Raw genomic sequence first — 20304 nt, 5'->3', positions numbered from 1 at the left:
AGATGAATGGATAAAGAAGATGTGGTACATATACACAATGGAATATTGTTCAGCCATAAGAAGAAAACAAATCCTACCATTTGCAGCAACATGGATGGAGCTAGAGGGTATTATGCTCAGTGAAATAAGCCAAGTGAAGAAAGACAAATACCAAATGATTTCACTCATCTGTGGAGTATAAGAACAAAGGAAAAACTGAAGGAACAAAACAGCAGCAGAATCACAGAATCCAAGAATGGACTAACAGTTACCAAAGGGAAAGAGACTGGGGAGAATGGGAGGGTAGGGAGGGATAAGGGCGGGGAAGAAGAAAGGGGATATTATGATTAGCATGTATAATGTGGGGGTTGGGGGAAAGGGGAGGGCTTTGCAACACAGAGAAGACAAGTAGTGATTCTACTACATCTTAATATGCTGATGGACAGTGACTGTAATGGGCTTTGTGGGGGAGACTTGGGGTAGGGGCAAGCGTAGTAAACATAATGTTCTTCATGTAATTATAGATTAATGATAACAAAATTAAAAAAATATATATATATATATAAAAGAATAAACATCATGAGAAATTAAAAAAAAAATGGATGCAAATCCAACCCACTAGGTTGGCTAAAACAAACCAACCCAAACCACGGAAATGAACAAGTGCTAGTGTGGAGAGACTGGAATGTGCACTTCTGGTGGGAATGTCAAATGATGCAGTTGCTGTGGAAACCACTTTGGTGATTCCTCAGAGGTTAAACATGGAACTGCCAGATGACATAGCGACCGTGCTCCTAAGTATACAGAACCATAAGAAGTGTTCAAACAAATCTTCATATACACATATTCATAGCAGCACTATTCACAATAGCAAAAAACACCCAAATATATATATATATATATATTCATCAACAGATGAATGGATAAACAGAATGTGGTCCATCCACACTATGGAATATTACTCAGCCATGAAAAGGAATGAAGCCTGGACACAGGTTGCAATGTGGATGAACCTCTACACCATCGTGGTGACAGACGCCAGACACCAAAGGCCACATTGTTGTATGACTCGATTTACAAGAAACATCCAGAACAGGCATATCCTTAGGGACAGAAAGCAGGTCAGTGGTTGCCAAGTGGCTGGGGAAGGGGGATGGGGAGTGACTGCTCCTTGGGACAGGGTCTGCTTTTGAGGTGATGGGAATGTTCTGGAACTAGACAGAGGTGTAGTGGTATACTAAATGACACTGAATTGCACACTTTAAATTTGTTAATGGTTATGTATTAGACCAAATGATGTGCCCCCAAAATTCATTATGTTGAGACCTAACCCCCAGTGTGGTATTGGGTACCAGGAGGTGGGGCCTGTGGGAGGTGATCAGCTCATGAGGGTGGGGCCCTGACAATGGATCAGTGCACTATAAGAGATCTCAGGGAGCTCCCAAAGTCCCTTTTGTCACATGCGGACGCAGTGAGAATGTGGTGTCGGTGAGCTGGGAAGTGGCCCCCTCGGGAACTGCATCTGCTGGCACTGTGGTCTTGGACTTCCAGCCTCCAGAACTTGGAGAAATACCTTTTCTGTTTTTAGAAATGCCACCCAGTCTACAGTAGTTTGTTAGCACAGCCCGGATGAACTATAAGACAGGCTAATTTGGTCATATGAATTTCACGTAAATTAAAACAAAAAAGTTAAAAACAAAACGGAATGCACAGAACCCGAAGGCGCCTATCAGGCCGGCATCCCGCTCCCCTCCCCCTCTCTCCGCGGGTCTCTCTGCCCGGCACCACCCTCCACGGCTGACTCAGCCTCCCTCCTGCAAACTCTCCCCCTCCTCCCAAAGGTGTGAGGCCGCCGCAGTCTCACACCCCTTCCCACCCTCATTGCCATGGATTTTGCTAATATTTTCTCAGACAGGCACAGTCCCTGGGCCTGGGGCACAGGTATGACATTGCACGCCGTGAGTCAGACCTTGGCTGAGCTCCCGGGACGGCGGCACATGAGTCAGCCTGGGAGAACTGACACCCCTCTGGTTTTTCTTGCTCTGCACACACAGGCATGGGACGGGCTTTCTGCGGTTCAGAAGTCACTGGAGTAAACAGTGCAGATCACTGAGCACATGGCTCCCCTGAGTCAGGGGAGCTCAGGCTTTTCATATTAAATTGCAAATGTCCAATGTCTGCCACACTGGCTAAGGACAGTGACAGTGGAGAGAGGTTTCCTCCCCAGAGTCGGGGAGGGGCCGAGTGCCCAGCAGGGTCCCGGAGTTGGTTGGAAACGAATCACAGTTCTGAGGAGCAGCCTCACTTCCTGTGGTTAAACAGAGAGTCTCCCGTCTGCCCCCAATCCTACGGTGCACAGGAAGGCTCCCCCCACAGAGGGCGACGCAGTGCCAAGGCTGGAAAATCCTGCGTGGGGCCCCCATAATGCAGTCCTCACACTGGCCTGCCCCCCACCTTCTGAGAACACATTGTGGGGGGATGCAGCTTAACCACAGAGCCTTCTCCTTGCAATAGGGAGCAGAGTTGGTGTGCGCAAGCAGATCCGAGTTGCTGTGTGGCCTCCGGGAGGTACCCCAGCCTCTCTGAGCCTCCACCCTCCTCCAGATCGTTCAGATAACTTCGCAAAGACACTGTACCAATTAAATCAATCCCGAACATGAACACGGCTCAGCTGCCGTTCTTTAAGCTGCAAGTTCAAGCAGAAGTCAGAAGCGTCCATCTCTCCTCACCTGTTTGAGGCTGTCACGTATCCATGTTGGGAAAGTGTTTGGGGAAAAAAATCAGAGCCCCGTTTTGGGGGTTTCAGCCTCTGCAGTTGGCAAGTTCTTCTACATCCATTTTCCCCCGTTGAAATCCGGCCCTGGCCGAGCAGCGCCGTGAAGGGAGAGAGAGCAATCCGGGCCTCTGGCTCCCATCAGATTCTGGTTTCAAGTAACTAAAACTCTCTGGTTCCTGAAGATGTTTGAGGAAGGCTCATCAGGGCGCCTTGGCCTTCAGCATCAGGTGAGAAGTTAGCAAACAGACAGCAGGGACCCCTGGTATGACTCGAGGCGGAAGGACACCCTCCATCCGATCCCAAGGAAGCATCGGACAAACCCAGACGGGGGGAGGGGGATGCGGGTGGGGGGGCGGGCATTCCGACGTCCTCGCAGGCGCCTGGCCAGCACCCTGCAAGCCCGAGAAACCGCCACAGACTAGAGGACGCTTGGCTGCCGCGATGTGGGGTCCTGGGATCAAAGAGGACATTCGTGGGAATGGGGAGGACATCCCAGTAAACGGGCGGAGTCCGCAGCACGGTCCTAACGTCAATTCTCAGGCCCGATACACATCCCTTTGCAAGTGCTACCACCGGGCGAAGGAGACCCCGGGACTCTAAATAGTATCTTTGCAGCTTCTCTGCAGTTACATTTGTCATTCCAACATAAAAAGATTATTTGTAAAATCAACAATGACTCTAAGCTAAGATGGAGACATATTTCTTCGAAAACGTCACTTCTTGTCTATCTGAAATTCAAATGTAGCTGGGTGTCCTGTGTTTGATATGGTAATTCTAGGTGGAAGAAGGAGGCTCACTAGCTGGGGTGAGGAATAAAGGGGGGGACAGCCCCCCCCACTTCACACAGGCTGATAATGACTTAATAATGATAATAATGACAACAATAATAATTGTGCCTCTCCGGTAGCATTATCTTGCCCCACCCTGGCTGTTTATGGGAGGGCCTTAGTCCCTGGGGGGCCCCTGACACACCCATGCCCCTCGCCCCTGCATTCAGTGTACAGACACCCCAGCTTTCCCCTCCAGCTGGCTCCCGTCTGTGTGTATGAGTGTCGGGGAGCTGCTGTGACAACCGACTGCAAAGGGAGACTGATTCTGTCATAGTCCTGGAGGCCGGAAGGCCAAAATCAAGGTGCGGGCAGTGTGGGCGTCCCCTGGAGGCCCTGGGGGTGAGTCAGCCCCAGGCCTCTATCCCTGCTTCTGCTGGCTGCCGGGGACCTTTGGCCATCCTTGGCGGGAAGCTACGTCACGCCCATCCCTGCCTCCCCCTTCACATAGCCTTTCTTTCTCTGCCTGCCTCCCCTTCTCTTTTCTTATAAGAACACCTGCCGCAGGACTTTGGGCCACCCAAAAGCCAGGAGATGTTTCATCAAATTACATCTGCAAAGACCCTACCCCCAAGGTCACATGCACAGCTGGTGGTGGGGAGATTCACACATATTTTGAGGGACACGATTCACCCCACTCTACCATGGATATTTTTCCACCAGAGTGGGAATCTTTTTCTACCCCTTCCCCCAAATTCAACCAGAAGAGCTTCCATAACACAACACAGGGACTACATGCCGTGCGCCAGCCATTCATCAAGAGTCCATGTGCCGAGCTGCAGGGATATTGAAGAACTGAGAATGAGGGGGCTGCTGTGGGGGTACAGGAGTCCCCAAACCCCTCACTGAGCTTTGTTTCCTCATCTGTAAAGGAGGCTGCTTCCACCATCCAGGTGAGCTCCATCCTGTCAGAGATTCAAGGACAAGGGTGGGGGGGTCTGCTCACCAGCCCCACAGCTAGAACCCCAGTGGGAGAGAGGAGGAGCCTGGTGTTCTCAGAACAGGGGGAGAGAGACTGTGTGGGAGAGAGCGGACCCATTGCTGGAGCTGCAGGGAAGAAACAAGATTGTACATATAGAAACTCCAAAGAAATGTCAGAAGAATTCTCTTCTTCCTCCTGCCTTCCCCAGGAGTGCCGGGTCAAAGTATAAATTAGAAGACCCCCGCACTTTTTCCAGCCCAGCAGAGACTTTTAAAAATGGTTCTGATTAAGTGGTTCCCCCAAAAAGCTAAGCAGAGAGTTCCTGTGTGACTCAGCAGTTCACCCCTAGGAACAGATCCACAAGGATTGAAAACAGGGTCTCAAGCAAATCCTTGTCCAGAAATAAATGTTCATGGCAGCACTGTTCAAAATCACCAAAAGGTGGACACTTCCCAAACATCCATCAACTGGTAAATGGATGAGCAAAATGTGGTTCATCCACAGCAGAATATGACTCAGCCATGAAAAATGAAGCCCTGCCACATGCTAGTGTGGATGTACCCCAAAACCATCACGCTGAGTGAGAGAAGTCAGACACACAGGCCATGTGTTGCGTGACCCCATGTATGTGAAACGTCGAGCACAGGCACATCCATAGAGACAGAAAGCAAGTCAATGGCTGCCAGGGGCTGGGGGAGGTGGGGGGGGGTGTAGAGGGTGATGGGAAAGTTCTGGAACAAGATACAGTGTGAATGAACTAAATGGGACTGAACTGTACACTTTAAAATGGTTTAATTTTATGCCATGTGAATTTCACCTCAATTAAAAACAGAATTGAAAGTGAAAAAATACTGGATCTGAAAGATACTTATGCTCCTTTGTTTTCCAAAGAAATGGTTCCAGGCATCCAGAAGTACCCAGTCAACTGTCCCAAAAGATGTAGAGCCTTACAAATAAACTTTAATAATGCTAAACGGGGTCCTTACACAATTTACCCTTACAAGTGCTGGCCAGCCTGTTGAGCTCCCATCATTAATAATAGGTGGTAATATTATAATAACATAATAAAGTTGTCATTACTCTCCACCCTGATTCCAGCACTGCAGGTCAGCGGGGTGAAGCAATGCACCTGAGGCTGATCACAGCGGAAGGGGCAGAGACAGTTTCAAAGATAGTTCCTCCGGCCAATGACAGACAGCCACAGCAAGCTTGTATGAGCACAGGTGGCGCTTGCCGGGGAGAGGAGGATCAGCCTTCCCTGAAGCCACAGGCAGGTCAGGGGACTGTGTCAGGCTCCCAGAAAGAGGGCCACCCAGACGCCAACAGTGTGGATCTAAAACCTGGCCACTGCCACCCTGGCCCCCAGGCCTTCCCTGCTCCTCCCACCAGGCTGGGTGCATCACCGTGCCAGGCACATGAGCACAGCACACATGGGCATCCAGGAGGGCAGGATGCCAGCCTCCTCCGCCCGGCAGGGTGTGCCAGGGAGCCTAACAGGTCTGACCAGCTGCCCAAAGGGGTGACTTCATAGACAACAGCAACTGGAGCCCTGGGCCAACAAGGGCAGAGGAGGCCAGGATTCGCAAACAGGAAGAGACGTCACTGCCTTTTCTAAGCTATGAGTGTGGGATCGTCCCGGGGCTCCAAGAGGTGACACAGAAATACAGAATTATTGCACTTTTAGAGGCAGCCTGCATGTGAACAGCTGAGGGGACAACCAAGCATGGGCCGTCCATCCAATGGAATACTATTCAGCCATGAAAAGGAATGCACACAAAACAGGGAGGCAAACCATAGATCACAGAGTCAAAGAAGCCAGACACAAAGGACCACACTGTACGATGGCATTTATATGTAAAGCAAATCCAGAGACTCACAGAGCATGTCAGGGGCTACGTGGGCTGGGGGTGGGAGCTGGGATGGACCCTGAAGGACAAGAGAGATCCTTGGGCTGACGGGGAAGTTCTAAAGCTGGGTTGTGGGGATGGTTGCACCACTTGGTAAATTTTAAATTTAAAAATGTAACCTAAATAAAAAATGTTAAGTGAAGACTAAAATTTAAATACCTAAATCTAAATAAAATTTTAAAAATTTCAAATGTAAGTAAAATTGGAAAATTTGAAGGAAATAAAATTAATTCTAAATAAAAAGCATTTTAAAATCTCAATAAAATTGTAACATTTTAAATAAAAATAAATCTAAATAAAATTAAAATTTTGATCTAAATAAAATTTAAGAATTAAAAAAAATTTTTAAGTAAAAAATCTAAACTAAAAAAATTAATCTAATGATGAACTCGCAGAAAGAGAAATCAGGAAAACAACTCCTTTACAATTGCATCAAAAAGAATAAATACCTAGGAATAAACCTAACCAAGGAGGTGAAAGACCTATACCCTGAATACTACAAGACACTCATGAGAGAAATTAAAGAAGACACCAATAAATAGAAATACATCCTGTGTTCATGGATAGGAAGAATCGATATTGTCAAAATGGCCATACTGCCTAAAGCAATCTACATATTCAATGCAATCTCTGTCAAAATTCCAACAGCATTCTTCAAGGAACTAGAATAGTTCTAAAATTCATATGGAACCACAAAAGACCCTGAGTTGCCAAAGCAATCCTGAGAAGGAAGAATAAAGCAGGGGGGATCTCGCTTCCCAACTTCAAGCTCTACTACAAAGCCACAGTAATCAAGACAATCTGGTACTGACACAAGAACAGACCCACAGACCAGTGGAACAGACTAGTGAGCCCAGATATAAACCCAAGCATACACAGCCAATTAATATACGATAAAGGAGCCATGGACATACAATGGGGAAATGACAGCCTTTTCAACAACTGGTGTTGGCAAAACTGGACAGCTACATGCAAGAGAATGAAGCTGGATTATCGTCTAACTCCATACACAAAAATAAACTCAAAATGGATCAATGTAATGTAAGTCATGAAACCAAAAGACTCATAGAAGAAAACATAGGCAAAAATCTCTTGAAAATAAACATGAGCAACTTTTCCTTAACACATCCCCTCAGGCAAGGGAAACAAAAGCAAAAATGAACTCATGGGACTACATCAAACTTCAAAGCTTCTGTACAGCAAAGGACACCATCAGCAGAGCAAAAAGGCATCCTACAGTATGGGAGAATATATTCATAAACAACTTACCTGACAAGGGATTAACATCCAAAATATATAAAGAACTCACATGCCTCAACACCCAAAAAGCAAATAACCCAGTTAAAAATTGGGCAGAGGATCTGAATAGACACTTCTCCAAAGAAGAGATTCAGATGGCCAACAGGCACATGAAAAGATGCTCCACATGGCTAATCATCAGGGAAATGCAAAGTAAAACCACAATGAGATATCACCTCACACCAGTTAGGATGGCCACCATTCAAAGACTAGAACAACAAATGTTGGGGAGGATGCACAGAAAGGGGAACCCTCCTACACTGTTGGTGGGAATGTAAATTAGTTCAACTATTGTGGAAAGCAATATGGAGGTTCCTCAAAAAACTGAAAATAGAAATACCATTTGATCCTGGAATCTCACTCCTAGGAATTTACCCAAAGAAAACAAGATCCCTGATTCAAAAATACATATGCACCCCTATGTTTATTGCAGCACTATTTACAATAGCCAAGAAATGGAAACAACCTAAGTGTCCATCAGTAGATGAATGGATAAAGAAGATGTGGCACATATACACAATGGAATATTATTCAGCCATAAGAAGAAAACAAACCCTACCATTTGCTACAACATGGATGGAGCTAGAGGGTATTATGCTCAGTGAAATAAGCCAGGCGGAGCAAGACAAGTATCAAATGATTTCACTGATTTGTGGAGTATAACAACAAGCAAAACTGAAGGAACAAAACAGCAGCAGACTCACAGACTCCAAGAAGGGACTATCAGTTACCAAAGGGAAGGGGATGGGGAGGGAGGGAGAAGGGGATTAAGGGGCATTATAATTAGTCTTCACAATATAAGTAGGTCACGGGGAAGGCAGTATAGCATGGAGAAGACATGTAGTGACTCTGTAGCATATCACTACGCTGATGGACAGTGACTGCCATGGGGTGTCAGGGGGATTTGATAATATGAGTGAATGTACTAATCAGAATGTTGCTCATGTGAAACCTTCATAAGATTGTATATTAATGATACCTTAATTTTTTTTGTTTTTCTTTTGTTTTTTTGTTTTTTTTCGAGAGGGCATCTCTCATATTTATTGATCATATGGTTGTTAACAACAATAAAATTCTGTATAGGGGACTCAATGAACAATCATTAATCAACCCCATGCCTAATTCTCAATAGTCTCCAATCTTCTGAAGCATAACGAACAAGTTCCTACATGGTGAACAAATTCTTACATAGTGAATAAGTTCTTACATGGTGAACAGTGCAAGGGCAGTCATCACAGAAACTTTCGGTTTTGATCACGCATCATGAACTATAAACAATCAGGTCAAATATGATTATTCGTTTGATTTTTATACTTGATTTATATGTGAATCCCACATTTCTCCCTTATTATTATTATTATTATTATTTTAATAAAATGCTGAAGTGGTAGGTAGATGCAAGATAAAGGTAGAAAACATAGTTTAGTGCTGTAAGAGGGCAAATGTAGATGATCAGGTGTGTGCCTGTAGACTAAGTATTAATCCAAGCTAGACAAGGGCAACAAAATATCCACGGATGCAGAAGATTTATCTCAAAACAGGGGGGGTGAGGTTCTAAGCCTCACCTCTGTTGATCCCCAATTTCTCACCTGATGGCCCCCCTGCGACTGTGCCTGTCTTAGGTTGTTCCTCCCTTGAGAATGATACCTTAATTTTAAAAAGTAATCTATATTAAAAATTTTAATTTTAAATACAATTTGAAAAATCTAAATAAAAAACTAAAATTTTCATCTAAATTAAAATTAAAAATTTTTAAATAAAGTAAAAATAAAATGAAAAAAGCAGCCTGTAGCCCAGACATTATGGGCCAACAGGTAATAAAACATCTAAGCAAAATTAAAGAAAAATTGCTCTCAAATCTGTCATCACTAATAAACTCTACCTTTATGAGCAGGTGCTTAAGACATCTCTTATGTTTAATGTCCAAACTCCCAACTTAACGGATTTCTTTAGATTCATCCTCATATTTATCTGGCTAGTTACTAACATCCGGGAGCTAAGCAAGGGCAGGGCCCAGCTTACTCTAGCTGATGGCCGACTCTCTGGCACCTGCCTGATAAGTACTCCATGGGTGCCTGTTAAGTGCATGCCAAGGGGCAGCAATGGCTTGGGAGGCCAGCTAAGACTGCAGAGCCCACAGGCAGTGCTGCGGGCAGCCCCCAGAGAATCAGCTTTCCTAAGCTTCGGGCCAGAGATTCAGTATTTTCTGCTGGTGGGCCAGTGCTTCTCGGTAGACACACAATCTTGATACATCCATAAATGAGCATGGTTGTGTGCCAATAAAACATATTTTTATGAACACTGAAATTTGATTTTCACAGAGTGTTCATGTATCATGAAATACTGTTCTTTCGACTTTTTTGGTCAGCCATTCATAAATGTAAAAACCATGTTTAGCTGCTGAGGTCACATATCATGATTCCCTTTATACGAAACGTCCAGAACAGGCAAACCCACAGAGACAGAAAGCAGATCGGTGGGTGCCATGGATTTGGGGAGGAGAGGTGACAGCTAATGGGGATGGGGTCTTGTTCTGGGGGTGATGGAAATTTCTAGAACCAGATAGAGGTGATAGTTGCAACACTGTGAAATTGTTCATTTAAAAATGGTTAATGCATAGTGACTGTAATGGGGTATGTGGTGGGGACTTGATAATGGGGCGAGTCTAGTAACCATAATGTTGCTCATGTAATTGTACATTAATGATACCCCAAAAATAAATAAATAATAAAAACTGTTAATGCCATATTATATGAATTTCACCTAAAAGAAAAAAAAATTATATACACATGGGTACAGTGTATAATTAACCTTGGAATGTACATAAAATATACATAATACTATTGACATTTTGATACATATTTAAAAAGCTGTGAGCCAGGGTGTGCCAGCCCTTGATTTGGGCGAACAAAAACAGCTACCAGGAGTGGAAAGCCCCTTCTAAGAAAATCCTTTATCTGTGGTGACTCTCGTCTTCATCAACACATGATGAGCTGTTTTTGTGCCCCTTTAACGGATGAAGGACCAAGGTTCAAAAAAGAGGGGGCCATTCCTTCAAGGTCACTCACCTGCAAGTTCTGGGCCAGGATCTGACCAGGGCTCCCCGTTCCATTTATTGCACACCATGTTGAACAAGAAAACACACACGGGTCTTCAGTGCAGGGCTTGGCACACAGGTGCTTAATTCATGTCCTCTCCTGACTGCCCCCAACTACCCAGCTCCTATCCTCTGCATCAGAGAAACTAAGACATCTGTGGCCTGGCTGGTGAAGAGGTGATAAGAGTTTCTCATAGGAACACATCAGTCACCCGTCAAATGAAACCTTGCACCTTCACCCGCATACTTGCCACTTAATTGTTCATAAGCAGTAAGAAAACCCCAGAGATTGTGTAGCAATTTGTAAAGTGCCCTTTCTCATTAGGCCCTGGCTCTGAGGACAACAGCAGCAAGGTGGTGACCCATGATAAGAAGCCCACTTGCTGGGGTGTCCCTGCCCACATCACTTCCCATCCTCGAGAAACGCTGAGCTGCCAAACATCTTTGCAACATACGTAGCTGAGTTTGGCAACATGCTGCAAAAATCTTGCGCAAACCTAAGCAGAAATACCTCCATTGCCCCAGCTGAGAGTCACTGTCCAGTTGCTGCTGTCATGCAACTGTAATTTCTCTAGAGTGTTATGACTTGTCTTGGAAGCTCAGCTGTATTTTAGGTGATGTTATTTTCTGCAGAATTCCTGAGCACTTGCTCTTGGGAGTTGGGCCAAGTGCACACAATAGCTATTTGGAGTGCAGCAGCTGGTAAAGGGAGAGGTAGTCTAGACTCTAGAAGAAAAGCGGAAAGAAGTAAAGGATACTCAAAATGGCCAGGACCCATTGCAAGGAGATTGTAAGCTCTCTGTGGGCAGAAATGGGCTGCGTACTTCCTTTGCTTTCTCTCCATGTTCAGCAGAACATAGAGAGGGAGCTCAACATTTATTGGTTGCTCAGACTAAAAACTTCTGATTTGCAGGTTTTTGGAGCCCTTAAAGACAGCTTGACAGGAGACAGAAAATGCAAAGCTGCATGTGTATCATTTATAAACCCTCTGCCAGTAACAGACATCACCAATCAATTTGAGACAGACATCACTAATCGATCACAGCACTGTTTCCCAGCCCTAAGCCTGGATGCAATTACAGAACCCGTGTGAGCACAGAGCTCAAAACATTATCAATGGATTACAGAGAGATGATCTGCTTCCCTGGTTTAGACTATTAATGCTGTGTTGTTCAGAGAGGGGGGGAAGCCTCCAGAAAGAAGTCAGCATCATCTGTTCCCTTACTGACCAAGTAACCCTTAGAGATGTACCTTATTCTCTCCCACTTAGCACTGATGGGACAGCCTGCTCAGAGGCTGCAAAGCTTTGCCGAGGGTAAATCACCCAGCTAGCAAAAGGCAGCACTGGGAACCTGACTCAAGTCCAGAGCTCTTTCTCCAATAGCATCATCACCTGAGATTCACCAAGACACATACCCACATAGTAGGTAGGGCCTGGGTAGCAGGATGATAGGATCATAGCAAGAAGGGTCAGGTTCTGAACCCCCCAGTACCAAGACTCTCCCTCTGCCTGGGATTCCCTATCTGGGTCATTCACTCATGCCCATAATCAGGCAGCAAGTATTCTAGAGCATCTTAAGCATGCTATCTCCTATCCCACAATACACCCGAGGCTCAGAGAGGTTAAGCAACACACCCAATATCACACAGCTAATGTGGTAAGTCAAGTCCATGCTTTTTCCATGCCTTGGTGGCTCTGTGTGCCGGCTCCATGCACTGGGCGCTCTGCTGAAGTACCTCATGCTGCGTGCTCTGGGAGGTCCTCGGTGGGTGGCCAGCAGCCTCGCACCATATTTGTTTTGACCCTGGGTCCACAGCTGGGCCTGGGAGACACAGAGATGGATCAAGGGAGGCCCCTGCCTTGGGGGGTTCCTGGTCTGGAGAGGAAGCTGAGAGAGAAAACAGCTGGTCACCCTGATGCATGAACTTCCTGGGGCTCCTGCAACAAACTGACACTAACCGGGTGGCTGAACCCAACAGCGGTGCCTTCTCTTACAGGAATCCGAAATCAAGGCGCTTTCTGAATAAGGTCACGTTCACCGGCACTGGGGGTTAGGACTTGGACATATCTTGTGAGGGACCCATTCATCCCTTGACGCATGGTGACAAGGCAGGTCTATAGGAAGCTGGGCTGAGGAGGAGAAAGTGGATGGTCCTGCAGGAGCAGAAAGCTACCCACAGAGGTTCCTCTGAAGAGCGAGCTGCAACTGATATAGCCTTCATCCATCTGAATGCTTAGTGGGCACCTACTGTGTGCTGAGCTGGGCTTGAAGATACAGTGGATCCAATATGGACCTGGATCCCATGCTCCCTGCAATTCACACACTCTGCAGGGGAGACAGACAAAAAGCAAATGAATGAATAAAAGTAATGACCAACGGTGGACACTGCTGTAAAACAAACCCCAAAAACGGGTAGAGAAATGAACTACGCAGCCTGGGGAGGGGCTGGCAGGAGTGGGGCAGGGGAGAGCCTGCAAAGCCCACACTTAAGCTGAAATGCACAGCAAATAAGCTGTGGACAGCCTTTTCAACAAATGGTCCTAGAACCATGGGATATCCACATGCCAAAAAATAACAGTAACAACCCCAAATGGATCATTCACTTAAGTGTAAAATGAAAAACTGGAAACCTTCTAGATGATAACACAGGGGAAAATCAGGATGACCTGGGGTTTGGCAATTTTTCCAGCACAAGACCAAAAAGCACAATCTGTGAAAGGAAAAATTGATAAGCTGGGTTAAAATGAAAAACCGCTACACTGCAAAAGGCACTGTTTAGAGATTCAAAAGACAAGCCACAGATCGGGAGAAAATCTTTGCAAAACACCTGTCTGATAAAGGACCGGTATTCAAAATATGCAAAGAGCTCTTAAAACTCAGTAAGAAACAACCCAGTTAAAAACTGGGGCAAAGATCTACACAGAATTCTCATCAAAGAAGACATACAGATGAAAATCAGCACTTGAAAAGATGTTCCACATCAGATGTCATCAGGGGTTGCAAATAAAAACAAGATACCACCACACACCTATTAGGATGGTTAAAATACCAAAAAAAAAAAGACACCACCAAATGCTGGTGAGGATGTGGAGCAATGTGAGCTCTCACGCATGGCACGTGGGAATGCAAATGGTCCAGCTGCTTTGGAATACAGTCTGGCAGCCTTAAACAGTTGAAACCAAAGTCTTATCCTTCAGTCTGTCAATTGTATTCCTAGGTATTTAGCCAATTAATTTGAAAACTTATGTCTAGGCAAATACTTTGACACCAATGATTAGAGCAGCCATACTCCATATATATTCAGCCAAGCAACCATATGGCCCCAAACAGGAAGCAATCAAGATATCTTTCAATGGATGAATGGATAAACTGTGGTACATCCTCCGCACCATGGAATATTATTCAGCCAGAAGAAGAAATGAGCTATCAAGCCACAAAAGACATAGAGCGATCTTAAATGCACATTGCTAAGTGAAAGAAGGCAGTCTGAGAAAGGTTTACATTGTATTGTTCCAAAGATATAACATTCTAGAAAAGGTGAGAAAAAAAAGAAGGGAGAGGCTGGAGAGAGCTGCCAGAGGCCAGGGGGAGGACAGAGGCCAGCAACTACGTGAGATCCATACAAATTCAATTCCCTTAATTTTCCCCTCATTATCATACAGGCCTAGAGAAAGGCAATGGGAAAAACCCACAGGTGGCTCATCCTCCCAGCACTTGGAGAGAGCTCTCAGGATATCATCAGCACATCAGAGAAAAAGACTGAGCCCAGGCAACCTTCACACTATTTCCTTGGGGTAAGGTACGATTATTATCTGCTTCTCACAGATGATGATGCAAGCCCAGAGAGGCAAAGCCACTTGATCAAAGTCACACAGCAAGTGGTAAGTACCTGAAGCTGACTCTCAACCATCAAGGTGGCAGCTGAACCTGAAGTCTCTGGCAGCCTGGGAAAGCTGCAGAGGGAGCCCTGCCCCCTCTTGCAATTGTACCTGGCACTGAAGCACTCCTGGGCCCTCCTCATCTGGCAAACAGGGCTTATCAACAAGTGTTTGCCGAATCCCCAGCCACAGTGAGGTGGCACACCTCTGAGGTTTCTTGCAGGCGGGACGGTCCAGGACTGTGGACCCCAAAGGGGCCCCGTAGTGCCTGAGTGGTGCCAAGGCACCAGCCCTCCCTGCAGCAGGCGTGGGGTGTGGTAGTCCAGCTGTTTTCAGTGGCAAAGCCCTCCAGGCGCTAGGGAAGGTTTCCAGGTCAGGAACCGCCTGCACCCCTCACCACCGGACCTGGGGGCTGTGGCTGACGGGCCCACAGGGAGGATTCTGGAGGCAAGAGAGCCAGGCCAGATGCTGGCTTCAGGCCACGCCGTGAGGGGCTCCCCCTGCCATGCCCACTTGGCTCCATCCTCCTCTGAGTCTAACCCAGCACCTGCTGGGTGAGGTTCAAAATGTCATCATCCTGTCTCGCTTCTCAGGCACACTCACTTCCTATCCCCTTCCCCTGCTTTATTTTTCCAAAAGGCCCCTCTCCCAGTATACTTGTTTATTTTACATCCTCCTCCCCCACTGGACTGGAAGCCCCCAAGGTCAGGGAATTTGTCTGCTTGTTGGCTGCTTTGTTCCCAAAGCCCACACGGAGCCAGCGCAGTACGACATCAGCGCAGGCCCGTTCCGGCAGGCCCGTGATGTGGGGGCACCACGGGCAGGCTTGCCCTCTGTGGATGCCCCCCAACCCGGGAGGAAGGGGCTGAGTCTTGTGTTGGAGTCTGTCATCGTCGTCTTGAGTTCACTTAGCAAGTCGGTAAAGTCACTAAGGCCGCTCGGTGGCTGCAGGACCTCAAGCCGTTCCCCTGGGCCTCAGTTTCCCTGCTCTGTAGGGTTGCCTTGAAGGAGAGCGTCTCAAAGACTTAACATTGAGGGCAAGGCCTTTTATACGTTGAGGAGCACAACCGTGGATCGGGCTGGGTGGGCCCACACAAAAGAAACGCCAGAGGCGCCTCACCCATTATGAGTCCTGGGGTCCCCAACCTCCCCACCCACTGGGGTTCCCGGGAGGCCCCGGGCCCAGCGCTCCGCCCGGAATCCCGGGTCCCGGATGCCGCCTGCGCTCCAGGTCCTCCGTGTCCCACGCAGGCGGGAGCCCACGGGGCGCCCCGGGGATCCCTGGGCGTCTCGCTGCTGTTGTGCAGCGCGTGTTGACGCCGTCGCCGGGCGACGGGCGGGGGCGGGCCCGGCAGCTCGCGCGGGGCCGGCCGGCGGCGCGGAGCCCTGGCGGCCGCAGTGGCCACGGCCGCCGCCGCCCGCCGGCTTATATACCGCGGCTAAATTTAGGCTGCACCCGGAGCTCGTCCCCATCCGGGACGCGTTTCCGCCGCCGCCGCCTTGGCCCGGCCCCCGCGCGCGCCGCGCCTATAAGGCCTGGGCGGGCCCGGCCGCGGCCCGCAGAGCCATCCCCGCCCGGCCGCGCCCCGATCAGCCAGGCTCCGGGCCGCCGCTCCCTGGTGTCCCGAGCCCGCGTCGGCCCCGGCTCCCGGCCATGGCGCTGAGCGAGCCCATCCTGCCGTCTTTCTCCACTTTCGCCAGCCCGTGCCGCGAGCGCGGCCTGCAGGAGGTGAGGGCGGCAGGGAGAGCGAGGGCGGCCGGCTCAGGGCAGCAGACCTTGGGCTGCGGGGAAGTAGAACGCAGGCGGCGGGGGCCGCAGGCTCACAGTAGTAGAACGCAGGCGGCGGGGAGCTGCGGGTCAGGGCGGTAGAACACTGGCAGCGGGTGGCGACCCTCCCCGCCCACTGCCGCGCGCTCACGCCCGTGCCCTGTCGTCCTGTCGCCCGCAGCGCTGGCCGCGCGCAGAGCCCGAGGCAGGCGGTACCGACGAAGACCTCAACAGCGTGCTGGACTTCATCCTGTCCATGGGGCTGGACGGCCTGGGCGCTGAGGCCGCCCCGGAGCCGCCGCCGCCGCCCCCGCCGCCTGCGTTCTACTACCCCGATCCCGGCGCGCCGCCGCCTTATGGCGCCCCCACGGGCGGCCTGGTGTCTGAGCTGCTGCGGCCCGAGATGGACGTGCCTCCGGGGCCCGCGCTGCACGGCCGCTTCCTGCTAGCGCCGCCGGGTCGCCTGGTAAAGGCCGAGTCCCCCGAGGCGGATGGCGGCGGCGGCTACGGCTGCGCGCCCAGCCTGACTCGCGGGCCGCGGGGCCTCAAGCGCGAGGGCGCCCCAGTTCCGGCAGCCGCGTGCATGCGAGGCCCCGGCGGCCGCCCCCCGCCGCCCCCCGACACGCCGCCGCTGAGCCCCGACGGCCCCGCGCGCCTGCCCGCGCCCGGCTCGCGCGCCCCCTACCCACCGCCCTTCGGTGGCCCAGGCTTCGGAGCGCCGGGGTCCGGCCTGCACTATGCGCCGCCCGCGCCCGCCGCCTTCGGTCTCTTCGACGACGCGGCCACGGCTGCCGCCGCCGCAGCTCTGGGCTTGGCGCCGCCCGCTGCCCGAGGTCTTCTTACTCCGCCCGCTTCCCCGCTGGAGCTGCTGGAGGCCAAGCCCAAGCGCGGCCGCCGCTCCTGGCCGCGCAAGCGCACCGCCACGCACACCTGCAGCTACGCGGGCTGCGGCAAGACCTACACCAAGAGCTCCCACCTCAAGGCGCACTTGCGCACGCACACAGGTGGGCGGCGGCGCGCGCCAGAGACGGCGGCGGGGGCCCAGAGCGGGGGCAGTCGCCCAGGAGACTAGGGAAGGGGCGCGGGTTTAGGGTTGCACTGGGGGCGTGGCTCAGTAACTGGGGAGGAGGCGCACGCTTAGGAGCCCCCCTCGACCAGCGTGGCTCAGGACTTTAGAAAGGGGGTGCGTGCTGAGGACCCACACCCCCGAGCATGGCCCAGGACTTTGGGGAGGGGGTGCACTCTTAGGGGCCTAGAGGGACGCTGTGTTTCATCAGAATGTTGGGAAGAGGGCACAGCTTAGGTCCCCTTTGGGGGCGTGGCTCAAAACCCAGGGCAGGGTCAGTGTGTACTTCGGATCCCCAGGGGCGAGAATGAGGAGGTCCGCGATTGGGGTACACGTACCTAGGACCCCTAGAGGTTCAAAAGGTAGGGAGGAGCGCTTTGAGGGCCTGGTTAGGGGTAGAATGCTCGCGCCGGGATGAGTGTGCGTGCTGAGGGCCTGGGGGGGAAACTGAGGCCGGCTCCCTTCCCCTCCCTGCAGGCGAGAAGCCCTACCATTGCAACTGGGATGGCTGCGGCTGGAAGTTCGCGCGCTCGGACGAGCTCACCCGCCACTACCGCAAGCACACTGGCCACCGGCCGTTCCAGTGCCACCTGTGCGACCGTGCCTTCTCGCGCTCCGACCACCTGGCGCTGCACATGAAGCGGCACATGTAGCCTGGACCCCCCATCGCCCCTCCGCGCGCGGCCGTGGCGGGTCCCACGCGCCGGGAGCGGCCCCTCCCCAAAACTGTGACTGGTATTTATTGGACCCAGAGGACAGAGCCGGGCACAACGTGGCCACCGAGGGGACCCCCCCGACAATGACGACGGTGCCGTCCCGGCCCCTGTCAGACTGAAGGCCTGGTGGGAGAAGACCCCAATCCTCCTTGACGAGTTTTGTTTTCAAAATGGTGCAATAATTAAGCGATGCCTTCCCCCGCCGGGTCTACACTAGAGAATCGAGGCTTGATGCCTTGTGAGAAATACAGCCTTAATTTGTACTGTCTGCGACATTTTTTATAATATTGTACATAGTGACTGTGACAGGTATTGTATTACTGTAAATAGGGACACGGGCATTTTGGCTGCCAGTTCATTTTTATAAGACTGTTGGTTTTTTTAATTAAAAGAAAAGTTTTGCATCTTTTGACAAATCGCGGAGTTGGTTTCTGGTTGCTTGGAAGCTAGGGGCTCGGGGCACCTGGGAGGGACGCGGGCAGGGAACAGGCAGCTTTGATGCAGGGCGGCCTGGCAGAGGCAGGGTGAAGCCTGGCCTGAGCCTGCACCAGTGGGGGGGAATGCCAGCTGCAGCGCCCAGCTGCCAGGAACCTGTGGGTTTTTCTATAAATTTAAACACTGCATTTTCAGACCAAGGGAGTTATTTTAAGGCTGTTCCCTGAGCCATAAATTGCCTCCTTTTCCCCCAGCGCTGGGGAAAGTGCTGGACCCACTGACGTGGCCTCTGCTGGGCCGAAAAAACCCTTACCTCTTTCTGGAAGCTTCTGAGGTTTTAGCCAAACTTCTGGAGCATGCAAGCATTTTTTTTTTTTTTAAGAAGGGGCAAAATGCTGAATCTCTGACCTGTTTTGCCTTTTACTTATTGTGCCTTTTAGCAGGATTTTTTTTTAAGGAATGAGTTCCCCATCCTGTTAGGAAAAAATGGCACCACGTTTGAGGGCCGTGCATAGTGGGTGCTCTTTTCTGGATGAGGAAACTGAGGCCCAGAGAGGTAGCTCTGGAGGGGCGGGTGGTATTAGGATGCAGCGTGGTCTGCTGCCTCCTGAGGGTCCCTGAAGCCCACTGGAGGGAGCTTCCTGCAGCTGCCCGTCTGTTCCTTGCATTGCAGGCCTATGAGAGCCCCTCTGCAGGTGCCCTTGCTGAAGGAACTTGAGAGCCTTTGCCTTGGGTGTGCTGGTGACCATGCCAGAAACCCGCCTCTGGGCAAAGGACCCCTGCCTGCATTGCGCCCCAATGTCTTGGTGGGGGAAGGAGGCTCACCTTAGCTTCCCCCTTCTTAGGGCCCTGGGTGGGTAACCATGACTACCAACAATTGCACAAGATGTTTTCAGAAAGTGAAAATAGCTTGTAAGCAGCGCCCGTTTTAAAACACTCTCGCCCTATTGCGACAGAAGCTGGGATTTCCTCCCTCCCTTCATCCTTCCTCCCCCTACTGCAGTCTTGGAAACAGCTGAAAGCGTTTGGTAATCCACAAAAAGCAGAAATGGGAGATGACAAATCTGATTCATCTTTCTCGAGTAAATAGCCCGGGGCCACTTCCGCTGGCGAAGAAGGGTGTCTGCACGTGTGTGCGCCTCCCATACCTTCTCTCCTCCACTTTTGCAAAACCTGTTCCAGATCAGAGTAGCCACCCCCTCAACTAGTGGAAATGCCCCTCTTTGCTCTGAACTGGTTTCTGAAGCATTGGGGAGCAGAAGAGAGACTCACAAGAGGTTGAAAACAAAGTTTTGGAGGGTCTCCAGGGCTCCCTGTTGAGTTTAAACTTCTGGGTCAAGCCATTTCTCTGACTAGCTCAAAAAACACCTCTCAGGTTTCCCCCACAGGCCTCGGAGTCCAACGAGAAGCCAGTAGTAACAGGACTGAAGCTGTTGAGTTTCGGTTTCCTGAGTGCTTCCAACTGACTGAATACAACAAAGTCATGCCACAATGCAGCGGTGTGCTTCAGCCGGAGACCAGGCCTGGCAGGAGGACTGGCTCAGACTTATGAGGGCAGAAAGAGCCCTCGGCGTTTTGTTCTGCCCCTCCCTGAAAAGCAAGTATCTTCCATCGGCCACCTTCTGGGGGGGT

At 50.2% G+C, this 20304-nt stretch overlaps 2 protein-coding genes and 1 long non-coding RNA gene across 7 annotated transcripts in view; 2 read left to right on the top strand and 1 right to left on the bottom strand.

Moving 5' to 3' along the window:
• The window catches only part of LOC118907471 (uncharacterized), a 28045-nt gene extending 12068 nt beyond the window's left edge, over positions 1–15977 (bottom strand). For 2 of the 5 annotated variants that reach the window (XR_008992868.1, XR_008992864.1), the window contains exons 1-4: positions 14699–15905; positions 12768–13134; positions 9358–12684; positions 7681–8689 (exon numbers count right to left, since the gene is read on the bottom strand). This is a non-coding gene — a long non-coding RNA (uncharacterized LOC118907471). Of the gene's footprint in view, positions 1–7676; positions 8690–9357; positions 12685–12767; positions 13135–14698 lie in introns of all 5 variants that reach the window. The other 3 variants (XR_008992865.1, XR_008992867.1, XR_008992866.1) reach the window with 3 other exon arrangements.
• The window catches only part of FAM32A (family with sequence similarity 32 member A), a 126607-nt gene that overhangs the window by 101978 nt on the left and 4325 nt on the right, over positions 1–20304 (top strand). The window lies entirely within an intron of this gene.
• KLF2 (KLF transcription factor 2) lies at positions 16240–18653 on the top strand. The gene is made up of 3 exons (XM_036876131.2): positions 16240–16416; positions 16637–17459; positions 17999–18653. The coding sequence occupies exons 1-3, from the start codon at positions 16342–16344 to the stop codon at positions 18172–18174; spliced, it is 1074 nt and encodes a 357-aa protein (XP_036732026.2). The 5' UTR covers positions 16240–16341; the 3' UTR covers positions 18175–18653.

This window comes from Manis pentadactyla, chromosome 12 (assembly GCF_030020395.1).
Source record: "Manis pentadactyla isolate mManPen7 chromosome 12, mManPen7.hap1, whole genome shotgun sequence".
NCBI lineage: Eukaryota > Metazoa > Chordata > Mammalia > Pholidota > Manidae > Manis > Manis pentadactyla.
The sequence above is the reverse complement of the archived record's forward strand: the minus strand, read 5'-3'. Positions and strand labels throughout refer to the sequence as shown.

Excerpts from the sequence above, each read along its gene's own strand:
- KLF2 (XM_036876131.2), top strand. The coding sequence starts at position 16,342 with ATGGCGCTGAGCGAGCCCATCCTGCCGTCTTTCTCCACTTTCGCCAGC. Across the intron at positions 16,417-16,636 it reads GCGAGCGCGGCCTGCAGGAG|CGCTGGCCGCGCGCAGAGCC; the intron begins GTGAGGGCGGCA and ends TGTCGCCCGCAG. Across the intron at positions 17,460-17,998 it reads GCACTTGCGCACGCACACAG|GCGAGAAGCCCTACCATTGC; the intron begins GTGGGCGGCGGC and ends CCCTCCCTGCAG.